The sequence below is a fragment of the Falco cherrug genome, chromosome 8, assembly GCF_023634085.1.
Source record: "Falco cherrug isolate bFalChe1 chromosome 8, bFalChe1.pri, whole genome shotgun sequence".
Lineage (NCBI taxonomy): Eukaryota > Metazoa > Chordata > Aves > Falconiformes > Falconidae > Falco > Falco cherrug.
In genome coordinates, this window is record NC_073704.1 from 44,113,709 (window position 1) to 44,138,291 (window position 24,583).

The following is a 24,583-nucleotide window of genomic DNA, read 5'->3' on the forward strand; positions in this document are numbered from 1 at the left end:
GGCGATGCATCAACTCAGACTGGAGGGAGAAGTAAAGGGAGGGTGAGACTGGCGGCGCTCCCAGCCCTGCTGCCACTGTGCTGCCGACTGCGGCCACCATGCAGCTCAGCCCTAGCCAGGCTTAGTCTTAGCTTGGGCCAAGCTCAGCCCCCACACCACAGAAACGCCGTGGACAGCTGCAAAAGAGCGTAGTGCCCAGGACATCACCTACCTCCTCACCATTGCTTTCCTCCTCCTGCTCCCTGGGTTGTCCTCTCTTTGCCTCCTTCCTGGTTGATTCGGGCAGAAGGCTGTCCAGCCAGCTCAGGTCATGCAGGGAGAAGATGCGCTCCAACCCCTTCCGGATCCCCACCAGCGCCAGCAGCTGGGGCCAGAGCAAAGTGTGAATCAGCATCACACAGTGGCTGGGGCACAGGCAGTGTGGTCCCTGTCCCAGCCTCTCTGTCCCCCTGGTGAATTCCACGTAGGTGGCATGTCACTTTTGGGGGCTTTGTCCCAGAGGATGATACCGATATAATGTGAAGCAGTGACCACTCTGCCAGCCCCAGCCTGGGAGGTGAAGCCTGGTGGTAAAGCCATGTTGTGGCCCTGCAGGGTCCCCACCAGCCCTTGGGGGTCTGAGCACCCACATCCACCACCTGCCAGGGGTGTGTGCCCCCATCCAGGGCGGCTCCTGCACCCCTTGGCCAAGGTGAGCGTTGGGGCTCCAGCAATGCCTAGGGCACATGTGGGTAGCACCCAGCCCAGCACCAAAGCAGTGCTACCCAATTAGAAGGGATGTTGTACCATCACTGGGAAAATAATAGCAGCCACGGTGGACTTGAGGACCCAGAGCAGGGCCAGGCACAGCAGCTGGATGATGGTGAAGAGGTGCACCCGGCGCAGGGGCACATGGCGGAGGTAGGCAAGGTCCGGCTGGTGTTTGGCTGGCATCAGGAGCAGCCGTACGCGGTCTGTGAGCTGTAGCAAGAGCATGGCATGTGTGTCACACACCTCCAGCTTTCAGGCAGCTCTCACCCACCTCTCTGTTGGGACTGGGTCTGGCAGGATGGGTTTTCATCATTGTCTTTGCATTTCAGCCCTCCTGCCATCCATGCTGGACACCAGCATGACGCCTGGGCAAGTGAGTTTTGTCTGCAAGACCAGGGGCCCTGGTACCATCATCACCCCAGGCCAGGGGATTGCTTTCCAGGCAGACATCTAGAAAGAACTCAAGCTGGTCTTAAAGGGTTAATTACAACCCTTTGATTCCCCTCCATGCATGCAGGAAATGGCTTCTGCCTTTGCCAGAGCACAACCCAGGATTCCCCAAGCAAAGGGAGGGGAAGGAGGGGGTTTCCCAGTCTGTCATTCAGAGCAAGGTAATTGCAAGGAAAATGTACTGTTTAGAGAGAAAAAAAAGGGCTAGATATTTCTGGAGTGGAGATTTTTTTTCCCCCTCCGTGGGTGTCTCAGGAGAGGAACAGAGCTGGCACATTGGCAGCAGTGCCAGGACCAAACGACCAGCAGATCCCAGCTCCCAGACAGGGGCATCCCTGTGGATTTGAGAGCAAGTCTGGGTTATCCACTGGTCCCTCCACCTCTCCCAAACCATCTGATCCATCAGTGCAGAAGTTGCTCATGCTCCTCAGAATCCCAGACACCTCCCTTTCCCTTTCCTCTGCCCCGTAAAGGTCTCTCTGCCCCTCCTTGTCCTGGGCCTGGCAGGGGACAGACCCCTGCCAAGCTCCACATCGTGCAGAGATAAAATCCAGTCTCTGCTGCTCAGTAAAAGCTGGTATTGAGCAAATCCCCATAACCACAAAACAACCCCCACCAGCACCCTTGGTACAGCCCCTGCTCACCTGAATGCTATTCAGTGCTTCCACCCCCATGTGCAGAAAGACCCCATACAGCACTGGCATTGGGATGTACTGCAAAACAGCAGGGCAAGTGGTCAGCAGGGCGTGATTCCCCACTAAACATCCTTTTCTTTACAAAAGCCTGCACACGTGGCCGCAGCATTTGCTCCCTTCATTTCCAGTTTAATTTAATGGCTATTTGCTTGTCTTACAGCTTCAAGGGCTTCAAAACCCAGACATGCTCCTGGCTATGCTGCTTGTGTGGGGACATCACTGTCTTCAAAGAGAGGAAACATGCATTGAGTTCCTTGTCCTGTTTTCCAGCACATGGTGGGAGCAGTCCAGGCTGAAGATGGAGAACATGATGCCAAGCCACATGGAGATACGACTTATGGTTCAGAATCTGGGGGCGGCCTGCCACCCCAGAACATTTTCCTTTTTACCTCCTCTGCAACACTTAACTGGCTCCTGCATTCTGTGTTGCTCAGCATGGTTTGGTTTTCTCTTGAGCCCCGGGGCAGGCAAGGAGGGAGATGGGGGTCACTTGCTATTCCCCATAGATTCCACAAGGAGAGACTGCGCGGGGCTGGGCGGGCTTCCCCAGGACCATGCAAGGGCTGTTTGAGAGGAAACATTGATCCAGACGCCCAAAGTGGGAGTTAACTGCAAGTCCTGGGGCAGGTGTGGCATAGAGGGTTGAAAGGTGAGATGGGTCCTTGCATGAAGGACAGAGCCAGACATCCTCAGGCTGGGGAGGCAAGAGGAGTTGACCTGGGGAGGCTACCAAAGCCTGCAGACACCCCTCGTGGCCCTATACGTTACCACCCACTGTGAAGGGACAGGGAGGACCAGCTGGGTTCAGTATCCAGTTTCTCCACCACGAAATCACAGAAGGGTTGTGTTGGAAAGGACCTTCACAGACTATCCAGTCCAACCCCCGCTGCGGTGGGCAGGGACATCTTCCACTAGGTCAGGTTGCTCAGAGCCCCATCCAACCTGACCTTGAACCCTTCCAATGATGGGGCATCCACAGCTGCTCTGGGCAACCTGTTTCAGTGTCTCAGCACCCCCATCAGAAAACATTTCTTCCTTATGTCCAATCTTGCCCTGTCCCCATCCAGTTTCAAAACCATCGCCCCTTGTTCTGTCATGACAGGCCCTGGTAAAAAGTCTCTGTCTTTCTTATAAGCCCCCTTTATACACCGAAAAGCCTCAGTACAGCCTCCCCAGAGCCTCCTCCAGGCTGAATGCCCCCAACTCCCCCAGCCTGTCCCCGCGGCAGAGCTCTTCCACACCCCAGGCCATTTCTTTGCACCTCCCGCTGCCGCCCCGCTCTGACAGATCCGTGTCTGTCTTGTGCTGGGGGCCCCAGAGCTGGATGCAGCACTCTGGCAGGTCTTGCCAGAACGGAGCAGAGGGGTAACATCCCCGCTCTCACCTTGCTGGCCACAATGCTGGTGATGCAGCCCAGGAGACGCTTGGCTTTCTGGGCTGTGAGCGCACATTGCTGGCTCACGTCCCATCTGTCACCCACCGATATCCCCCAGCCCTTCTCCACAGGGCTGCTCCCAAACCCTTCACACCCCAGCCTGTATTGATACACCGGGGGTTGCACCCACCCAGCTGCCAGACCTTGCACCTGGCCTTGTTGAATCTCATGAGGTTCACATGGGCCCATGTCCTCCAAGGTCCCCCGGGTGGCATCACTTCCCTCAAGCATGTGAACCGCACCACTCAGCTTGGTGTCATCTGCAAATGTGCTGAGGGTACACTGGATGCCATTGTCTGCGTCGTTGATGAAGATATTAAATACTATTGATCCCAGTAGGGACCCTTGAGGGAAAGCACTTGTTACTGGTTTCCACTTGGACATTGAGTTGCTAACTAATAACTCTTTGGACGCAGCCATCCAGCCTATTCCTGACCCATCTAACAGTCTATCCACCAATCCCATATCTTTCCAGTTTGGAGGTAAGAATGTTGTGGGGGATCGTACCAAAGGCTTTACAAGGCTTTACATCCTCAGAGATGAGGACAAAGATGGAGAAGGGACCTCCCATCTGCTAGCACATAATCGATGTGTGGCCAGGGTGCACTGGGGGTAGCTTTGCCTAATGTGGCAGCAGCAGCAGGTGAAAACCAACACCAGCCAGGCTCAGCCCCCCATATAGCAGTGTGTGGGGTAGCAGGAGGGCCTGTTTGGGGACCAAAGGGGACCCTGATGCCTATAGGGAGGCTGGCCAGCTGACACGGGGCAACAGTGTGCTGGTGTGCCAGCTGTCCTGTGGCATTCAAGCCAAACCCTTTGCCCAGACCCTCCCCACATAGCTCACAGCTCCCTACCTGCCAGCCAAGCTTCCTGTGGTGGATTGATGGGATGAGGGATGGCAGGTTAGGACCCCCCCCCCCCCCAGTCTTGCAGGATTAAGCCACCCCCTGCCTTTGAAAAGAGGTCAGACCCAGCAGCCAGGCTCCCTACCTTAAGAATGGGTGCCATGAAGATGGAAACCCCTGTCAGAGTGAAGACAGCCAGGCCAGTAAGCCTCTGCTCCCTGCAGGCAGCAGCACAGGTGTCATGGGTGCCCCAGGTTCCCTCGGGAACCTGCAACCCACACCAGCCCTCCCGGCTCCCAGGATCTCTGCTCTTTTCAGCCTTGATGGCCATGGGGACCAGTGGCATCCCCAGGGAGACACAAGCAGCCCAAAGCTGGGTCTGCTGGCCAGTACAGGCATGTCCCTGTTCCCTGTCTCCACAGCCATGGGCAGGGGTGCCCCAGAGTGGGCTCTAGGCTCATTGCGTACCTGATGCCCAGGAACTTGGGGTATTCGCCAGGGGCTGAGCTTGCACTCTCCTTCCTCAGGCTCTCCATGTGCGCCAGGGAGATGACGGTGGTCGAGACATACCAGGGGAGGCCAGTGGCAGAGGTAATGGCCATCAGGAGGGAGACACAGAGGAGGTCCAGGTGAAAGCCTGCTCCTTTCTGCAACAGGAGAGGCAGCAGGGCTGGGGGCAGGCCGTCTCCCTGGGAGCATCAGAGGGGTGGCAGTGAGGTCTGCCCACCTTGCTGGCCAATTCAGCATGCTGCCTCCCCTGACTGCCCCCTGGCCCACAGGGTCCAGCCAGGACCTGGGTCCTGCCCATCCCCTGTCCCCCACTCACCTGCAGCTTGTACTCCCTGCGGTTAAGGATGATGGCTGTGATCTGCTGGTCCATGAAAATGAGGATGGTGACAAGGACGGCAGGCACCGCGGACACCAGGCAGACCCACCATGGATTGGCTCCAAAGGGAAAGATGATCCAGCCCCGTGCTGGGTTTGTGGGCTGTGGAGAGTAGAAGGGTCATGGCAGCTGCCACCCACCTGTGGGGTCTGAGGCACAGCTCGGTGATGGGACTAGCCTCAGGTGCCTAAGCTGGAGCCCTGCTGACACCCAGGGGTGCTCACCAGGGGAGAGGAAGAGGATCCTCTTTTATGCTGGGGATGCTCCTGGGCAGTGCGACCCACCAGCCCACCCCTATAATACCCCAGCTGTGGTGGAGCAGCGGGTTGTCCTGGCTACCACAAGCCAGGAGCTAGGCACATGTCCGTGGGAGTGGGTGAAAGAGGTGGCGCTGGGTGTTGATGATGGCAAGCCCAAGGAGACAGCAGCAAGCACGGGCTGCTCTGAGGTGCTGCCAGCTCCACACCACACCCAGGGCGGGGACCCAAGCCCATACTTGAGCCTATGGCTCTCACTGCAGCATGAGCTGTACCATGATGTGGTTAGTCTGGGACTGGGCCAGGTTATTTACAGGGCGTCGGATCGGCTGCGGCTCAACCCCTTCTTGTTTGCTGGGGCACAGCCCACATCCCCATATGGCCGGACCTGGCAGTGGGAAGGACAGCAGAAGCATGGTGGGATGGCCACTGTGAGGGGCACAGACACACTCCCTGACAGCACCATGCCCACCCCAACAGCACCTTCAGCTCACTGGGGACGAGGAGCTTGGGGGTCTCCAGGCCCAGAGCAGTGTCAACAGTGCAGGAGGTGAGGATGGCCAGGATGACGGCAAAGTCACTCACCAGCTTTCGCACCTGCAAATAGAGAGGGCTTGGCCTGGGCTGGTCGGGGGCTGCCCCAGGAGCACCCCTGCGTCACAGCACCAGGAGCCATCCCCACACCACCAAGCCGGCCAAAGGATGCTCACCCCCACAGGGAAGTAGCGGCTGCTCCTGAAGTGTTTGAGCACAGTGCAGGAGAGGAAAGTGCCCCCGAAGAGCAGAAAGGAGACAAGGGTGACATCGGGCACATACTGGCAGCTGGTCCCCAGGAGATGCCCGCCTTGACCCAGGCACTGGGTTCTACTCAGTCCAGCTGGGACAGCAGGAGGCTGCAGGGACAGAACAGGCAGCAAGGAGGGGTCATACACAGACACCTTGCACACACCCCACTCCCTCACCTGCCTGCTTGGGAGCAGGGGATATACCTGCTGGTGGGCCAGGGGCAAGGGGGTCAGCGTGTCGTTCCTTGCAGAGCTGTGACCTGCAGGGGGATGGAGGGGGGGGCGGGATGTCAGTGTGACAGCACCATGGGAACACTCCATCAGGGATGACTGGGACTGCATTGCCATTGGAGTTGCTCCCCAGGCTCTCCCCAAGGGCTCAGGGTACTAGATGGGGCCCCATGGGACCCCTGAGGCCCCAGCACCAGCTCATGCCCAGGGAGCACCAACAAGGGATGCCCCTGTGAAGAACTTGGCTGAAGCACCAGCTACTTAGGGGTGCAATCAGCCCAGGCTGTGCCCAACACTGATGCTTTTGGTACATGGTATGGGTCCCATTTGCAGGATCAGTGTGGATACATCTTCAGGCCCCAGGAAACACCCTGTGATTTACAGACTGGGCTAGAAACAGCAGCACAAACCCACCCAGGTACCCATCTCCAGCTGCTGGCACCCCCCATCCCAGAGCCATGGGAGATGGACTAAGTCTCTCCTTTGCTCCCAGTGCTGCCCTGCCCAGTGCCTTAGCAGTGCCAGGAGGCAGGCACCGAGGGACTGACTGCATGGAGGGGAGTGGAGGACGGTGCTGATGTGGTCAGGCAGGCAAGTATGGGATTGAGCAGCCTCCTCCAGCACCTTCCCCCATCTAACTGGGTGGCAGGGTCCCATGGTGTCAGCCAACTGCTCCTCACCAGCCCTGCAGCTGCCTGGGCTTACCAGGGATGGACAAGTTGCAGACACAGCTGTAGAAGGTAACGTTGTCCAGCCGGTACTGCCAGTTGATGGGGAAGGCATCTGCCAGGCTCAGCATCTTCTTCAGGGAGTCATAGATGAATATCAAGCTGATGAGAGCACAGAAGCCTTCCTCGGTGAAACGGGTGAAGTACTGCACCAGATGGCTGGCCTCGGTGGCCACCAAGACCACACCAAAAAAGGCCACCCAGAGCCCAATCCAGAGGCGAAACTCCAGGTAGTCCAGGCTGTGGTCCCTGGTGGGAAGGGTGACCCAAAGCCTCAATGATAACATCCATCTGGCATGATGATGGCCTGTGCCCTGGCCAGGGGACACTGGCCTGAGGAACCATCCCTGGCAGGTCACTTACCGGCTGAAGGAGAAGAGGAGGCGCTCGAATACCAGCACAGGGCCGGTGCTGCTGAGGATGGTCAGGGGCTGGCCAGAAAAGAGGCAGAAAATGGAGCCAGCAAAGGCTGTACCCAGGAAGCTCTCCAGCACCCCCTGAAATTCAGGGGAGGGGTGTCAGGCACCAGGCAGGGATGGGGTGGCAGGGATGGGGGGTCCTAGGCCTGTCCCCTAAAGTGGCATAGCTGCAGGCAGGTGCCTGCACCTCCCTGCACTGCAGGGTGCTAAGTCAGCGCTCAGAGACCACAGAGGCCAGGAAAGGATGCAGGATTCAGGTGATGCTCAGGCTGGCTCCCCAGGCACAGGTGGGAGGTAAGCATCCAGGAAACCTGTGGACGGAGTGGGGTTAGTGCAGGGAACCCCATGGCCATACTGACCTGCATGTTGGCAGTCGCGTCCCCCAGCATGCCCCCGAAGGTGATGGCATTGGTGACAGTCGCCAGGTAGATGTAGAGCACTGCTGAGAGGCACTGGGGATGAAGTGCATCAGTGAAGTCACTGCCATACCATGGCGCCTTCCTCCGGATGTCTTGCAGCAGCCCCCCAAAAAGCCTGGGGCAGCAGAGGGAGATCTCAGAGCAGCCCCCCCAGCCACCCATGGCCCCTCAAGACAGCTGCAAGACAAGGGATGGTCCCTGCCCTGGGAGACACCAGCCCAGAGTGGTTTGGATGTGGTGGCCCCATGTGCTGGGTAGAGCCAGTGCCTGCCCCAAATGTGGCATCCCGCTACACCTCCCACCGCCCTCATTCCTTCCAGGCACACACCTGCCTGTCCTCTCCAGCTCCTCCCTGGGACATAGGTCCCCCAGGCCAGTTCTGTCCCCAGCTGCTGCCATGTCCCCATTGCTATGAGACTGCCAGTCTGGTGGGTGCACGGTGGTCCTGTGGCAGAGCAGAGAGAGACAACAGGCTTCAGGTTGGAACCCTCAGGACCCAGCTGTGTCTAGGGGATGCTGTGAGGGGACAGGAAGGATGGAGAGTGGACATGGGTCAGGGGTGCAAGCAGAGCTGAGGGGACCTCATGTTTTCCCTTTTAAGGAGGAGGAGGAAAAAGATCAGGAGGAAGAGAGATGGGGGGTTGGACTATATGACCTTCAAAAGTCCCTTCCAACCCAACCATGGTGTCCTCCAAGCCAGCCAGCCCTAGTGGGACTGGTTTTGGTGGAGGAGCTGGGGAGTGCTGGAGGTATCCTGCTCAGAGGATGAGTTTTGCATGCAAGTGCGAAACCTAGCATTCCCAGCAGCTTCTGCCCGAAAACCAGCACAGAGTGGTTTTGCCATCCCCTGCCAAGTAGAACAGCAAGACTAATAGCAGTGGGGACCAGAGCTGTGGCCATTGGCTAGAGCAGTAGAGGGGTTTGGCTGGAAGGACCTTACTGGCAAAGGTCAATTCCTGGGTGGCTTCATCCCCATGGAGATGGAGATTTGAATGTCACAGGCAGAGGTCTCTACCTGGGACCCTGCAGATGGTCTGGCAGAGGCTGTGGGTGCCCTGCCTCCAGCCTACCTCCTGTATGGAGATGGCAGACAGCTCGGTGGAGGAATTCTGGTGCTGGGGTCCCATTTCCTGGGAGGAAGCACAGTCAACTCATCCAAGAATGCCTCCATCCCTGCAATGAGGTCCTCTCGGTGCTCAGCCTGCTGGGCAACCCTTTGGAAGAGCTATGGGAAGGTGCTGCAGTTTAGCCACCACGCCCCTGCATTCAGCCACTCAGAGCTTTCCTCCCAGCCTGCAGTCATCACTGAGAAATACACCCATCCACTTCAGTGCAACAGTCCACCTGCATCCTACACACCCACCCCAAACTTTGTTTCTCATCCTGGGCAAGGGAAGCCACCAGCTTGCCCCATACTCTCCCTCCCTCACTGCAGCCTGCAGAGGAGAGGAGCTCCGGTGTCTTCAGCCTAGGTCTCACCTCAGACCCATTCCATCCATGGGCACTGCACCAGGCTCACCTCATCCATCAGCAGCGTGGCCATGGCTCTGCCAACCTCATGGTAGGCTTTCACTTTGGTTTGGGGACCCAAAAGAATGAAGAGGAACCTGTGGGCAAGACAGTGCATCTCCTGAGCAGCCCTCTCTTTGCTGGGGGACGTTCCTTCTCCAGGGGAGACCATGATGCTGCAGGGATGCTGGGGACAGCAGCTAGGCGGGCTTGTGGGGCTGCTGCCTTCCTAAGGTGGCCTAGGTGGCTACCATAAGTGGGGCTCAGGGGCAGAAGGCAAGACATGCCTGCTGCCCACTGCATGGAAACACCACAGAAGACCATGGGACGCCAGGACCCCCATCTGGATCACAGGGTCTGCAGAAACCTGGGCTCGGGGTGGGGAGGGACAAGTCCTTGGGGCAGAGAAGGATACATCCTCAGCTGGGGATGTCTATGGGGTCAGGCTCTGGGACTGGGGTGTTTGTGGGGCTGAGCTTTAGTATGGGGCTGTCTGTAGTGTCAGGGTCTTGACTGGTGCCGTTTGTAGTGTCGCGCTCATGGGAATGTTGCTCACAGGCAGAATGCAGTTGTGTTACCGTCAGGAAGGAGAGCTTGCCAGCTGCATGGACAGGAGGTTTGATAGGACTATGGGGACATGGGAGGAGACTGGAAAAAGGGCCTAGAGTCCTTGCAGAAATATGACTAAAATCCCACACCTCAGAGGGTGCTGCAAAATAATGTCTCCAGAGGGACAGTCCATCCAAATATTTAACTGAGCCCTCCACTCCTTTCCAAAACTGGCAAAAATAGTTATAGTCCTGGTACTCTGAGTCTGCAGAGTGGTTCCAGTGATCGTACCCTGAACAAACCTCCAGAGAGGGGGTAGGAAAACGCCTTGACAGCATGAGTGGGGCTCAAAGTGGCTTGACAGAACCTGCCGCAGCCCTGACATAAGGCATCAGTGCTGGAGTCTTCCTGGAGCCTGCTCCAAGGGGTTGGGAGGTGACAGTAGCTTTCACTCAGGCACCTTCATCAAGGCAATGGGACAACCTTAAGATCCTAGAGATGACCTGGGTAGGAGATAGCCCCAAGACAGTGGCTGTACCCACAGGACAGCCCACGGTGGCCAGCAAAGGGGATGGCACCACCACAGGCAAAAGGATAGGTAGGGACAAGCTTTCCTTCCTGTCCTGTTTTGGGGAATGAAAATGCAGGGCAAGGGGTTATTGTGAGCCCTTCGAGAGTCGTGGGGGCTCCTAGGGGACCTGCCACCCATCTCCCACCAAGCAGAGAGCAAGAGGTGGATGGATGCCCTCCCTGCTCCACTCAGTTCCTGGAGGACGCGTACTCTGGGCAGTGACCAGGAGGTGGCAATGTCCCTCCTGATCCCTGCCTGCCTCCTCCACACACTTCCTAAGTCCCTGGTTCAAGGGGCACACTGACCATTTCCCCTTACCGCATCAGGTGATGCATTCCTCAACTGTGGAGAAACACCTCCTGCCCTGCTCCTTTCCTCCGTTACCAGCAGTGCCACAAGGGCTACTTCACGGCTCAGTAGAGCACCCGCAGGCAGCAGGAGGGCAAGAGGTTGCTGCAAACCTCTTCCTGCTATCCTTCCCAGCCATGATCCCCCATATTCCCAGGCAGTAAACGGAGAGCATCCAGACCCTCCTAAGGAGGAAAGTGAACACAGAGCTCAGGTGGGGATAACCCAGGTGATGTTCCCCCCAGGGCTGCCCAACAGATGCTTCACTCTCAGCCCATCCCAGGATGCTCATGAGGAGCTAGGAAAAGCCGGGGGAAAGCAGTGAGCTAGGGTTCTGGGACTGCAGTGGCATTGGGTGCTGTAGCCTTTGCTTTTGCCAAGCAAAGCCTTGTGCCGAGCAGAGAGACAGGAATGAAGTGAGGTACAGGGCCATCAGCCATGCTTTGTTTACCTGCTGGGGAGAGCAACTTCGGCCAGCGAGCCGAGACCCACCCCTTGTCTGAGGCGGATGAAGGCGGTGAAGGGCTTCTCCAGGAATTCAACTTCACCAACAACAACATGGGCTACCTCAGCCCCCGGTGGGACCTTCTTCTTAAATTGGTTTCTCAGCTGAAAGGAGAGTGATGCAGCAGCTGGGCAGTTCAGGTGCAACAACTGCTCTCAGCCCAGCTCTGTCCTGCCTTACCTGCTCCTTAAGAGGTGTTTTGGAGAGCTGGGCTCCAGGCTCAGACCAGCTTTTGGCCTTCCCTGCAATGAAAGGGAACAAACAGCAAAACACATATGCAAGCGAACAGCCAGTGTGGGTATCACCACAGGCTGGTGGCAGCAGAGGGATGCCCAGTGGGACAGCCGTGTTGCCACCCATGGCCAGGCACCATGCCTACCTCGGCAGGGAGAGAGGATAAGCTCATGGATGAGCCACAGAAGGGATTTGGTGGGCTGATGCCGTGGCTGGCGGAGCAGGAGGTCTGCCAGGCGCTCCCTCAGCTCAGGCTGCAGCTCTGTTTCTTCAGGCTGCCCGGAAAGTACCTTGTCTGCAACAGGGATGGGGGACCACCCTAAGTCCCCCCAGTCTGCTGCCTGGTAGGGCGCTGCCCAGGGAAAAGCCTGCTTCGCTGGAGCAGCAGACAGCCACGCCAGGCACGCAGCTATCGTGCATCAGTGCTTTTATACAGGAACTTCCTGGTGGTCTGGTCCCTCTCTGGTGACCGGCCAGTCCCAGGAGGTGACCTGTCCATTCCCCATTTACCAATTATTTCCTTGAAAGTTGGGGCTTCCAGATCCAGGAGCATTTTCCCCTCCTGCAGGCATGTTCTCAGCTGGAAGAGGCTGTGCAGGGGGAGGACTGGGATATGGGGTGCACTCCACCGCTCCCCACCATCCTCCACCTTCTCCTCGAACTTTATCCATCTGCCCAGGGAGATGTGCAGGGTCAGTGGCAGGGTAGTTCCATGCCCCATGCCAAGCAGTAGGAGTGGGAGTTGGGTCCAGCTCTGAGCTTGGCATGAGGCTGGCACACTCAGGGAGGTGTTTGGTGGGATCTAGAGAGGGCTGCAGTGGGCTCACAGAGCAGGGGCAGATGGGCAGCCTCAGCAGTCACATCCCCATTACTGCTGACCTACAACTCACTCTGATCTGATCAGGGGGATTTCACCAGTCATGGGATCACAGAATGTTTGTGTTGGAAAGGACCTTCACAGACTATCCAGTCCAACCCCCGCTGCGGTGGGCAGGGACATCTTCCACTAGGTCAGGTTGCTCAGAGCCCCATCCAACCTGACCCTGAACCCTTCCAATGATGGGGCATCCACAGCTGCTCTGGGCAACCTGTTTCAGTGTCTCAGCACCCCCATCAGAAAACATTTCTTCCTTATGTCCAATCTTGCCCTGTCCCCATCCAGTTTCAAAACCATCGCCCCTTGTTCTGTCATGACAGGCCCTGGTAAAAAGTCTCTGTCTTTCTTATAAGCCCCCTTTATACACCGAAAAGCCTCAGTACAGCCTCCCCAGAGCCTCCTCCAGGCTGAATGCCCCCAACTCCCCCAGCCTGTCCCCGCGGCAGAGCTCTTCCACACCCCAGGCCATTTCTTTGCACCTCCCGCTGCCGCCCCGCTCTGACAGATCCGTGTCTGTCTTGTGCTGGGGGCCCCAGAGCTGGATGCAGCACTCTGGCAGGTCTTGCCAGAACGGAGCAGAGGGGTAACATCCCTGCTCTCACCTTGCTGGCCACAATGCTGGTGATGCAGCCCAGGAGACGCTTGGCTTTCTGGGCTGTGAGCGCACATTGCTGGCTCACGTCCCATCTGTCACCCACCGATATCCCCCAGCCCTTCTCCACAGGGCTGCTCCCAACCCACCCATCCCCATGCGGTGCTGGGACTGGGGGTTACCCTGCCATTAACAGCACTTGCTGCAGTCAAAATAGAAGTGTCCTGAGCTGTCTGCCACACTCAGGCCATGCCAAATGTTTTCATGCCAGGCAGAGTCAGAGCTTCCCTTTCTCACCACGGATGGGCACACTGCTGCAGGGTGGCTAAGCATGCTGTACAGTAGGAGCGTGCCCTGGCAAAGCAGGCTCCCACTGATGGGCAGCTATACCTGGGAGAAGAGGGCTGGGTGCTGGGGAGAGCCATCACAGCCACAGCCCAGCAGCTTTGCGACCCTCTGACCCATGGGCAGACCAATCACTGCCCCCAAACCCCCATGGCACATGGCCCTGTGCCCCTGCCAAGCTGCAGAGGGGCAGTGTGGTGTGTGGAGATATCCCAGCCGCACTCCTGCCCTACTCCAGCACCAGCTGGTCCCAGCTCCTCTCTGTTGGGCCCCATTGTCCTCAGCCAAGCCTGCCCTCACATACTCACCTGGCCGCCTCTTGAGACGTGCCCGACAGCTGGATTTGGGGAGCATCAAAGCATTGTCCCAGCCCCAGCGCAGCTGTTGGAGCCTTGGAGAAGCAGCAAAAGCAGGAGCAGAAGCAAGAGTGCTGTGACTGTGCAAAGCCACTGCTGACACCTTGCCCTCTCCCATGAAACTAGTCACCTTAATTGGGCAGAAGCAGTGCGGGCACTGAAGGGGGCAGAAGGCAGCAAGCAGCCCTGCTTTGGGGCTGAGGTTGAGAGACCACCAGCCTTGGGAGATGCTGTGGGCTCCATCAGAGCTGGGCTTTTGAAGGCTGGGCTTCCCAAAGCATTGCCCAGCAACTTGGCCACTGCAGGCGTGCCTACCTGGCTGTCTCTCTCCACTCCAGCCCTGCTGGGGTACTGAGGAGCTGGTTGAGCTGGATGAAGAGCAGTGGGCGGCTGGTGTCCCCCATCTCCTCCATCTGCAGAGCAGCGCTGACTTGCTTAGCCACAGGGGCCATGCTGGAGGGGAAGATGCTGCAGCCAAAAGCCTGGTAGGGAGCTTCAGGGTTGCAGCCCTCTGATCTGGGCAGTGGGTGGGTGTCTGTCATCTGGAGAGCCACACTGGCCGCTCCAGGCTTGTGGCTGTCATGGCCACCAGCACCGGCAGTCACAGGCATGGGCTCCCCTCCAGAGCTGCTGACACTCGCAGGACCCCACTCATCCCACACCTTATAAAAGCTGTGAACCAGGTTAAACTGGTCAGAAACCAATACATGCGAGCTAAGCCCAAAACAATGATCTCAAAACACTGGGGCCAACCCCACAGGTCCCAGTGCAGCTGGCTTCTGCATCACCTCTGGCAGCCCACCTGGGCCAGAGACCAGGGCACCAACATGCCTCCTAGTGACCCACGTGGACAAAGCTGCACTGGTGCTCTTGGGGGAGAAGTGTGTTCCCAAGCTCTCCTGCACCCCACAAGGCTTTGGCAAGGGGACAGCAAAGCCAAACGGATAGCTGGTGGCAGCATTGATGCCTGTGCCAGGTTATCTGTGCCCATGGCAAGGAGGGGTGGTACGGACCAGTGGCAGCTCTTTCTAGGAAATGGGTTGTGGGGGTGTACACTGGGGAAGGATGTGTCACTGCTGAGGAAATCCAGAGTGGGGCAATACAGGGCTGCTGCTGCTGGGGCTCATGGCAAGGGCTGGGAGTGCATCCGGGCTGCAGCCATCCCAGTGTGCGGAGGGCCCCTCGTGGGCTGTGGCAGACGAGCAGATGTTGCAGCACGTGCAGGGAGGAAAGATGTGGGTACAGCCACACTACCCTGGCTGGGCACAGCCAGCAAGGTACTACTGCCAGGGGAGAACAGCACCCTGTGTGGCATACCCACTGCCACTGTCACTGGGCTTGGCTCCCTTGGCTCTGTGGATACAAACAGCCAGGTTGTGTGCAGTGCAAACACAGTGGCAGGCAACACAAACACCCGGCCAGCACAGGCTGGTTGCACTGGAACCCACTGGCCCTGGGCAGGGTTCATACCCAGGAGCAGCTCTTGGCTGGGGTGGGGACTATGGGGAGACGTCTGGCAGCAGGACCTGTGGATGAGGAGAGCTGGGGAGGTCCCGGGACAGGCAAGCAGGAGGCAGTGGGAGGTAGAGGCAGGAAGGCAGGCAGGAATGGCAGCCTGCAAACCCCCCAACCCACCAGCTGCCAGCCCTCTGTGCCAGCAACCTCCCTGGCAGCTGACGTGGGCCAGTGCCTTACACTCCCAAGGCGCCAGGTCAGCCAGCAAATGCTGCCCGCACATGCCCAGCTTTGGGAATGTGGTGGGGAACTGGCAGGGGGGAAAATCCCCTCCCCACACAGGGACCTACCAGGGAGCCACTGCGCAGGGCTCCCCAGGGATGGAGCCCCTTGGCTGGGCCACCACTGACGTGCTTTGCTCTGCCACCAAAGTCTTTCAGGCTGCTGATGGCTGGAGGAGGTGGCAGCAAACAAATGCTAAAGTCAAGTCTGAGCAAGAATGAGGGCGTGAGTCGGGGGGGTTGCCAAATTTTTCAGCAGTATTCCTTGGAGATGCTAACAACAATGGCAGGAATATTTAATCAGGCCTTGCTGAACCCAAACCAGCAGCAAGGCTGGGGGTTCAGGACCTCCAGGAACCAGCAAGGGGCAGCCCAAACATGAGCTGGGACAAGATTCCATGCTCGTGTGATGCCAGTGTCAGCAGTGTTTTCTGGGCAGTCATCTGGGTTGAAGACAAGGCCAAACACAACAAGTGGTCACCAGCTTAGTGAAGGGGACGGAGAAGTGCTGGCAGCCCCCAAACACAACAGCCACAGGCTGGACAGAGGAGACAAGGACAGCAGCCAACTAAGAGGGTGTTGCAAGGTGGAGCTGTGACTGAACCAGTCAGGCTCTCCATTAACCTTTAGAGGGTACAAAGGTGGCCTCATCGACAAAAAGGTTCTCTGCCACCATCTCAGGCTGCCACCTCCACACCTCTCCCGTTGTCAGTACAGTTTAGCAGGTGGCTGGAAGACTGTTCCCTGTCAGGGTGCCACCCCATCAACCAAGGCCAGGAGGAGGTTTTTACCCTGAACTGTGAGGTCCTGCCACTTGCCTGATGCTCTTCTTGTGGGGTGCACTTGCTCCTCCTCAAACCTCCCAGGCCACCTTGGGCACTAGTCCCAACAGCCGGCGGATGCCCTGTGCCAGTGTGCCACGGTGTGCACCGTGATCCCCCTTCTTCTTTCTCTGTCTGAGACCAGACAATGAAGTCTCCAGCTTGCTTTCTCCAGGCCACCTCTTCCCCCCGCACAGTTTTAGCGCAGCCCTAGAGAGATCATCCTCTCCGCCGGGCTCCCCACGGCACGGCGCAGCCCAGCCCCACGGTGCTGGGTCACAGAGGCTGGGGACAGAGGGTAGTACCAGTGCGGCGGTAGCCGGTGAGCCTCCAACCCCGGCAGCGCCGGAGCCAGGGACCCCCTGGGGTCGTCCCCTTCCGGTCCCAGACTCCTCGCTGCCCCGGCGGGCTCCGGCCGGCGGGACCCCCCCACAGCGGCCGGGGAAGCCCTTCCCGGGGGCGGGACGGCCGGGCAGCCCCGCCCCGCCGCTCGCCGCCTTCTACCGGCCGCGGGGCCGCGCTGGCGGAGAGCGGCTGTGGGTGCGGAGCGGAGCGGAGCGGAGCGGGGTAGCTGCGGCTGGGACGCGTGTGCCCGCGGGTCATGGACGGGCGGGCGGTGCTGGTCCACGCGCTGCTGGCGGCAGGTACGGGCACGGGAGAGGAGGGTCCTGGGCACGACCAACGCGCCCCCAGCACCGGACACGCGTGGGGGGTTCCGGGCACGTGGCGGGCGGTGGTGGTCCCAGGCAGCGCGACCCCGGTCCCGTGTGGGAGGTCCTGAGCTCGGGCGGTGTGACCCTGGGTCCGGGCATGGGTGGGGACGCGAGTCCCGGGCACGCGTGGGTGGCTCTGGTCGTGGGCTACGCGGCTCCGGTCCCAGGCATGCGTGGGGGGTCCCGGGAAGGCTCAGCCCACCCCGCCTGATCGTGCCCCCTCTCCGCAGTGTGCTCGGTGGCGGCGGGCGGGCTGGGCCGTGCCGAGCTGCACAACGAGGTGCTGCACAAGGGCGGCGGCGGGGCCCCGGCCACGGCCCCGCTGCTCGCCGGCAGCCCAGCGAAGGAGGGCGTCGGAGCGGCGTCGGGGGACGACCTCAGCGACCTGCCGAGAGGTACGGACGGGCGGGCGGAGGCGCCGCCGGGGCGGTTGGGGTGCTGGGCGGGGGTGGGGGTCCTGGGGGGTTCGAAGCGTGGTGTCACGGGGCCGGGGGCATGGGGCCGGTACTGTCCGGTGGGGCGGGCTGGGGGCGGCTGGACCCGGGAGGGGTGCAGAAGGACCGGGGCTGGGATCGGCTCAGCCCCGCGGGGTGCCCCGGCAGCAGCTCTGGCTCCGCGTCGGAGGGGGCCGCCGGGGAGCCCCCAGTCCCCGGGTACCGAGTGTCCACGGCAGCCGTCCTGAGTGGGGCCAGCCCGTGGAGCACTAGCACAGAGCAACGGCTTTAGTTGCTCCTTGCCTTGTGCCAAGGACTATGTCCCTGAAATTTCTGTGATGGGGGTCCAAAGGGTTCCCGGGCCTCCAACTCCTTGGCCAGATGGAAGGCAGAGCCCTTCTGGGGGGGCACGGCAGTCCCAGCCTGCAGGTGTGTAGCCCGGGCCAGTGGGCCTGTGCTGCCTTCCAGATGGTGGCCGCCGGCAAGGGGATCACTGTGACTCACCCCTCGCCTACACACGGCTGCTCCTCATACCTAGGCAGGGCTAGTCAGCCGGCAGTCCCTGCTACGGGGGCGTTGGGGACACTGTTGCTCTGTTAGGCTCACTGGGCATTCATGCTTGCCTCCTCTCCCCTGGCCTCAGGAGGAGAGAGTGTACGGGGGACTGTCATGGGGGTGGGACAGGGAGCCCATCACAGGCTGAGGAGGGTGACTTGTACCTGTGCCCTGCACATGACCTGCTGAGATCAGTATCCTGGAACCAGGAGGAGCGTGTTCTGCCCCATACAGTTCAACCTCCCTTTTTTTCTGTATTCTTTGCTTTCTGGCTGTGCCATCAGACTGTGACAAAAAAGCCTGCAAAACCGGTCTGATGCCCTTGCATCCAAGGGGATGCAGCCCCCGGGAAACACTGTTACCCCTCCTGCTGGGAGAGAGATGCTGCAGCCTGCTCCTCTGTGCATCCCCCTGAGGAGGGGACCCTGTCCTAGAGCAAGTAGTCTGGCAGGCATGGGCTGGCCCTCATCTGTGGGACAGGCTGAGGGGATGGGGGATATCTGATTAATGACGCTGCAGCCTCTCTGAGTACTTTTTCGATGCCTTGAGCTGAGCTGCAGTCAGAAAAATCTGTCTTTTGTGTTGAAGGCACCTTCCTCTGTGCCACAGCCCCCTGGGTGTCTGACTGGGGGAAAGCAGCAGCATCCCCCTGCCCACCTGGTCTGGACAGTTTTCCTACCAGCAAGACCTTCCAGATCTTCTCTGGCTGCCCTAAGGGACAGAGGCCTGGGGAGGAGGGGTGGTGACAGTGGAGGTGGCTTGGGGGGTCAGCAGGGTCAGCAGCACTGTGTGTCTGCTGGCTGTGGCTGGAAGATAACTCACAGGGGAGGGGACAACCTCTGCTGCCAGCCTGGGGCAGAGCCCTGGGCCTCAACCGGATCCAGGAGTTCCTCCAAGCCACAGAGTTTCCTGGAGTATCAGTGTCTCCAGGTGCAGCATGAAGGATATGGAAATTGAGAAATAACTTTGCTAGGTGTGCAACTGGTGTGCTCCAGCACAAGAGGTGCTGGTTACATCAGGAAGTGGCTGAGAAGGAATTAGGCAGGCTACAACTTGCCAGGTTAGGCTCAGCCACCTTCTTCTCCCCAGGCACTGCAGGGCTTAGTTCATTTTCCCCTGGGCTCAGTGGAGTTACCAAGCACCGTGGTTCAGGGGGAGCTGAAAGGTCCTTCTCAGAGCAGTGAGCACTCTAGTATCTCGGCACCTTCTGAGATCAAGCTGTGGGCTGACTTTTTGGGCATCTGCATATCTTAAAAACTATTCCAGTAATGTTGCTGGTTTTGGTCCATGTCCAGGCAAGGAGTTCATTGCTCTGGTTCTCGGCAACCTAGCAGGGAGCAGAGCTGGCCTTGTGCCAAAAGCCACCAGGCTCTGCGCTGCAATTAAAACTTACCTTTGCAACTCATGGGAATGCTGCTCTTGCCATCTCTTTGGCTCTGCAAAACCAAAAATTAAGCCAGGCTTGCTCTCTTAATCCTGCTTTGGGTGTGCAAGGCATCCTTGTACCCACAGGAAGGAGTGTCCATCAGAGCCATGAAAGGGGTCTTACAAAAGACTGCGCTCATCGGGGAAATAAAAGCCAGATAAAGGAGCAATTAAGACTTTTCTGTGTTCAGTGGAAACTTGTGCATATAATAGCAACATTCGAGATGCATAAAGCACTGTTTCTGTGTGTGCCCCCCCCCCCCCGATTCCTTTCTTTCCTTGAAAATTGTTCTTATGAATCAGAAAGGCCATGATATTTGCAAGAAGCTGAAAAAAAAAAAACCAACCCACAAACCAAAAACCTCTGCTTGGGGGCAGATCACTGCACAAAGGGCTGCAGGAGTGCCAGGGCTGAGCCTGGGGTTTGCTGCTCTGCTTTCTCTTCAGCTGACACACAGAGGTGATGTGACTGCTGTTTTCTCCATCCCAAATTGTCTTCCAGTTGCTTTCCTGTCAAAGCCTCAGGGCCTGGTTACTCCCAAGAAAAAAGGGAATGGGAATAAAAGAAGAAAAGGCAAAGGCCTGGGGAAGAAGAGAGACCCGTGCCTGCGGAAGTACAAGGATTTCTGTATTCACGGCGAATGCAAATACATCAGAGAGCTGGGAGCTCCCTCCTGCATGTGAGTTGCTGGCGTGTGCCTGTGCCAGGGGAGCCTTAGTCATGGTTCCTTCAATTCTCTGGGCTGGACAGAGGAAGAGCAGAGGAGATATTTTTAGTGCATGTTCTATGTCCATGCAGGGACAGCTCTGACTTGGCCTCTTCCTTGTGCTTCTTGAGCAAGGTCCATCCCCCACTAAAAGCTCTCATGGACTTAGACCCAGCATCCCCTGCTGGTGCAGTGAGCTCTGGCAGAGCTGTTGCAGAGACCTGCAGTGGTGGGGGTTGGAAGATGGTGAGCAGGGGCTGGGGTCTCACAGCCAAGGTCTTCTGTGGGTCTGGTTTGCCAGAGCCCATCCTGACTCTGTAACCCTGTGTCCCACTGTCCCTCACTGCTGCCAGCCTTGGCCGAGAGCTCGGACCTTCTGCAGCTGTTGAGACATACTGGTGCAGGCAGGAGGAGCATCTCTGCTGTGGCACCAGCAAGGCAGTTTGGAGGTAGCAGCTTTGGGGACAGTCTGCCAAAGCCCAGGCTGTCCCTTGGCCCTGATGAAGGACAGGGCTGTGAATGCCACCTCCCCCACCCCTCTGGGATGCAGGTAGAGAGCAGGCACTAGATGAGGCAAGTGGAAAAGAAAGTGTTTGCCTGCTACCAGGGCACCTGGATCCAGCACAGCTACCAGGGGAAATACCCAGGGGTGCACATTTGATCCCCGCTGACGTGGGCAAGAGTTGAGCTGGCAGATACATAAGAGGCTTTGTTCTTTGCTGTCAATCCTCTGAGCCACCCAACCCTGTGCCTGGAGCCTGGGAAAAGTAATAGCTCCCTGGCTTATAGTGCCCACAAGATCTCATGCTGTGCAATCCACAAGGATCAGGATCCACATGGCTCCTTGAACCGCTTAGTTCATGAAGTTGGGCCCTTGCATAGGGGGCTTGGGACTGCCAGCAAGAGGAGATCTCTGTTGGTTCGGCTTGGACCTGTGACCCAGCATGATCTGGGGTACCACAACCCCCTACCTTGGACTGGGACAGCCAGGTCTCTCCTGCCCTTCCCAGATCCCTGGGGCTGGAATAGGACCTGGGACGTGGGAAAGGCAGGAGGGGTCTGTGGGGACTGGCTGGGGTTCTGCAGCCTGGTGGCCCATCCCTGGGTGGTATCTCCTCAGAGCCATCATGGTTTTTAGGACCAGCAGCCCCAGTCCCTTCCAATAATGACACCTCATGTGGGCTGGTGTCACTTGGTTGTCACTGCTCTTCATGGCTGGTTGCCTGTGTTGCAGAGCGTCCTGGGTGGTGGCTTCCTTGGGCTGGTCCCTGGTGCATGGGGTGGGATGAGGATGCTGCCAGGCTGTGTCCTGCACCTCTGCGTTATGCCCAGCCTCACTGGAAGGGTATGCTGGTGCATGGCATGGTTGCAGGGCAGGCAGGAGGGCTGGGCTGAGACCCCATCTTGGAAATCAGTGCTAGTGACCCGTGGGCTTGGTATATCTGTCTGGTTGCATCAGTGTACTTTGACTCACAGGGTGAGGGGGCAGCCTTGTAGCTCTGCTGGGGAGTGTTGTTTCTGCTACGTGAGTAATCTCCCTGAGTCTGTAGGGAGATGGCACACCTCTGGCTGGCAGAGTGTGCAGGGACATCCTGCTTTAAGGGAAGTGCTGAGCTATGTCCAGCTGCTTCTCTGCTACCTTGCATGGGACTTCCCACTTCCAGAGGTGGTTTGGGCAGCCTGGCTCCACCTGGGGACAACAGGGGAGAGCACAGACTTTGGTATTTTCTTCTGGGGGGAGCTCAGCCTTTCTAGGAATCTTCACTTTGTGCTTGGGGAAGGAGAAACTTAATTGACCAATACCAGAGAGGTGATGGTGACTTCAGACCTCCCAGCTCAGGGGAAGGGGAACAATGGAAATAGGCAGGGTGCTGGCTAAGGCTGAGAAAAGAGACAGCACCTTTTCATTGGGGTGTGAGGGACTCAATGACCTTTAAGACTTTTCTTCTTGCCCAGATGCCAGCCAGGATACCATGGAGAGAGATGCCATGGCCTTTTGCTGCCTGTGGAGCACCCCCCCAGTGCATATGACCACACTACAGCACTGGCTGTTGTTGCTGTCATCCTGTCCTCCCTGTGTCTCATCATCATCGCAGCCCTGCTGATGCTCAGGTGAGTGGGCTGGGGCTGAGCCATCGGATCCATGCAGGGGAAGGTGGCAGGGACCTCTCCATGCTCTGAGCATCTCTTTGCTTGGCCTCACAGGTGTCACAAGAGGGGTGTCTACAATGTAGAAAATGAAGAGAAAATCAAGCTGGGCATCGCTGTGAGTCACTGAGGATGCCGGGTGCTGGCAAGGTGAGCCTTTGGCTGGTCATGGGGCAGTGGTGAGGCAGGTGGGCATCTGGGGGCTCTGCTTGTTCATGCTGGCTGGGACTGCTGTGTGGGTCCCATGCCAGAGCCAGGCAGGAGCTGAAGGCAGTCTGAGTCTGGAGAAGCAGCTTGCTGGATTTGGCCCAAGAGCCTGGACTTCTTTGTAGGGCTCCAGCCCTCTTCCCCTTCCTGCTCAAGCCCTTGTCCCCTGACACCCCAAGCCACCACCACCAACTCTTTTCTAATCTTAAGTCCCTGCTTTGCCCTGTTGTTGCATGCTTTTGGGATGTTTGGCAGTGGGGAAGCTGCTTCTGTTTTTTTTTTCCCCCCACTTGTTCTGCTCCCTCTGTGACCCTCTGAGTCACTTCCCCTCCTTGGATATTGCCTCTATTTATATATGCATAAAAAAAAAAACCCTTCCTTTTCACTCCCACTCTGCTTATTACTTGCACTAATGTAATGCCTTGCAGCTGGGCATGGGGGGATCTTGCTGCCAGCCCCATGCGATGTTACTCTGGCTGGGCCATGGGGTGTGCTCTGCCCCAGGGGTGGCCACGTGGCTGGGTTCTGGAAAGCTTGCAGACTTCCTCTGGTCTGGTCCAAACCCTGACGTTAGATGTGCCCATACGTATTACAGCTACTTCTCTTTTTTTCAAAAACCTCCAATCTTTGTTCTTTGTGAGGATGAGGTAATGCCTTCAAAGAATTTTTGTAATGTTGGTAATAGTATTGGGGGTGAGATTTTTAGCTGTTTATAGGAGCTGAATTTTGGGGAAGGGTATTCAGCACAAGGCTTTCATCACTGTCCCCTCTGTCCTGGGGATTATTTGGGAGGATGTGTCCAGGGGGAAACGCTGCGGTCACTGGAAGGGAAATGTGGTGGACATGGGGTGGGATGCTTAGCTGCTGCTCCCCCAGCTTCCTGGCTCCCATCCTTCTGGGTCCAGCCCCACAAGGTGGAGTGGCTGCTGAGGGCTCTTCCACTGGGCTGGCCCTGCTATGCAGGAGCCACTCCCTGGACAGCGGCCCCGGGCTGTGTTGTGAGCTCTCCTGCTGCTGTCTTGTAGGGGTCAGCACTAACACACTTCTACCTCCTGGAAGACATGAGAGCCATGGAACCAGCGCCGTCCCTGGGAGCCTGAAGCCTGGCAAGAGCTCACTGAAGCAGCAGGAGAGCACCTGCTTTGGGGCTGGTTGGGCAGTGGTGTCACTGCAAGCAGCTTTGTGGCTAACTATGGGATGGAGGGGGCTTGACAGAGACACTTGCCAGCCAGGTGACTGCATGGAGGCAGGAGGGACAGGCCAGTCTGCAGCAGAGGGGCTCTTGGGCATCTCCATCCGCTGTAGTGATGCTGAGGAACAAACTGTGAAAGGCGAGGAAACCAGGCCCGGGGCTTTCTTAGGCACAGGAGGGGTGGGAGGGTAACAGCTATTTAACAATATATTTTTCATTTTAAATTATATATTTATTTTAGATAAACTGTACATAGTATTTATATTTATTGTAGGTCTGGCCCTGCCTCCTTCGTGTAGGTCAAGATGACAGGGTCAGACCTCCCTTATTTTTTAAGTGCAATGTAATATTCTAATAAATAACACTTTGTTACAAACACTTTGGTTGTTAATTTAATGACAGAGGTGGAAAGGAGTCAGACGTTTGAAGACTGTAGGTAGCAGCATGCCCTTGCTAGTGGGGTACTGCGAAGAGTATCAGAGATCCCAAGTACATGGCAGAGGTTGCTAGATGGGCTTGTGCCTTCCTTGCGGTGCAGCAGACCAGTGTGGTGCAAGGGTCTGGTGGCAGGATCTGTACTGCAGGAACCTGCAGCCAGGCCAGCCCCATCTGTGTTTCTTTGGAGATTTCCACCTTTGCCAGCTGATGCCCAGGGAGGGATGTGATGTTTGGGTGTCTGCTCATCAAGCAGAGCTGCCTCTGGTGGGGGTGAAGCCACTCTGGCCGCTGATCAGTCCAAATGTGACTGAGCTGAGATCAGGGTGAGATGCTGGTTTTAGAAGAGATCCTTGAAGCAGAAAGGGTGGGCTTTTACCCATGCAGGAAACCTGCTTTCCTCCAGCCCCTTTTCCTTCAGTAG

The 24,583-nt window shown here is 57.9% G+C and overlaps 2 protein-coding genes across 2 annotated transcripts; one reads left to right on the forward strand and one right to left on the reverse strand.

Moving 5' to 3' along the window:
* Window positions 1–127: 127 nt before the first annotated feature.
* SLC4A9 (solute carrier family 4 member 9) lies at window positions 128–14,397 on the reverse strand. Its single transcript, XM_055718440.1, has 20 exons — window positions 14,102–14,397; window positions 12,127–12,287; window positions 11,762–11,911; window positions 11,563–11,624; window positions 11,329–11,486; window positions 9,420–9,507; window positions 8,971–9,125; window positions 8,229–8,345; window positions 7,841–8,015; window positions 7,426–7,559; window positions 7,040–7,311; window positions 6,308–6,363; window positions 6,029–6,211; window positions 5,802–5,915; window positions 5,002–5,163; window positions 4,644–4,822; window positions 4,321–4,393; window positions 1,845–1,913; window positions 787–960; window positions 128–364 (listed from the first exon to the last, which is right to left on the reverse strand). Exons 1-20 carry the CDS (start codon window positions 14,395–14,397, stop codon window positions 128–130), a joined length of 3,015 nt encoding a protein of 1,004 aa, XP_055574415.1.
* A 2,451-nt stretch (window positions 14,398–16,848) lies between these two features.
* On the forward strand, window positions 16,849–24,102 carry HBEGF (heparin binding EGF like growth factor). Its single transcript, XM_055719328.1, has 6 exons — window positions 16,849–16,987; window positions 17,287–17,451; window positions 19,973–20,150; window positions 22,134–22,289; window positions 22,383–22,475; window positions 23,558–24,102. The coding sequence occupies exons 1-5, from the start codon at window positions 16,945–16,947 to the stop codon at window positions 22,453–22,455; spliced, it is 615 nt and encodes a 204-aa protein (XP_055575303.1). The 5' UTR covers window positions 16,849–16,944; the 3' UTR covers window positions 22,456–22,475; window positions 23,558–24,102.
* Window positions 24,103–24,583: the final 481 nt, after the last annotated feature.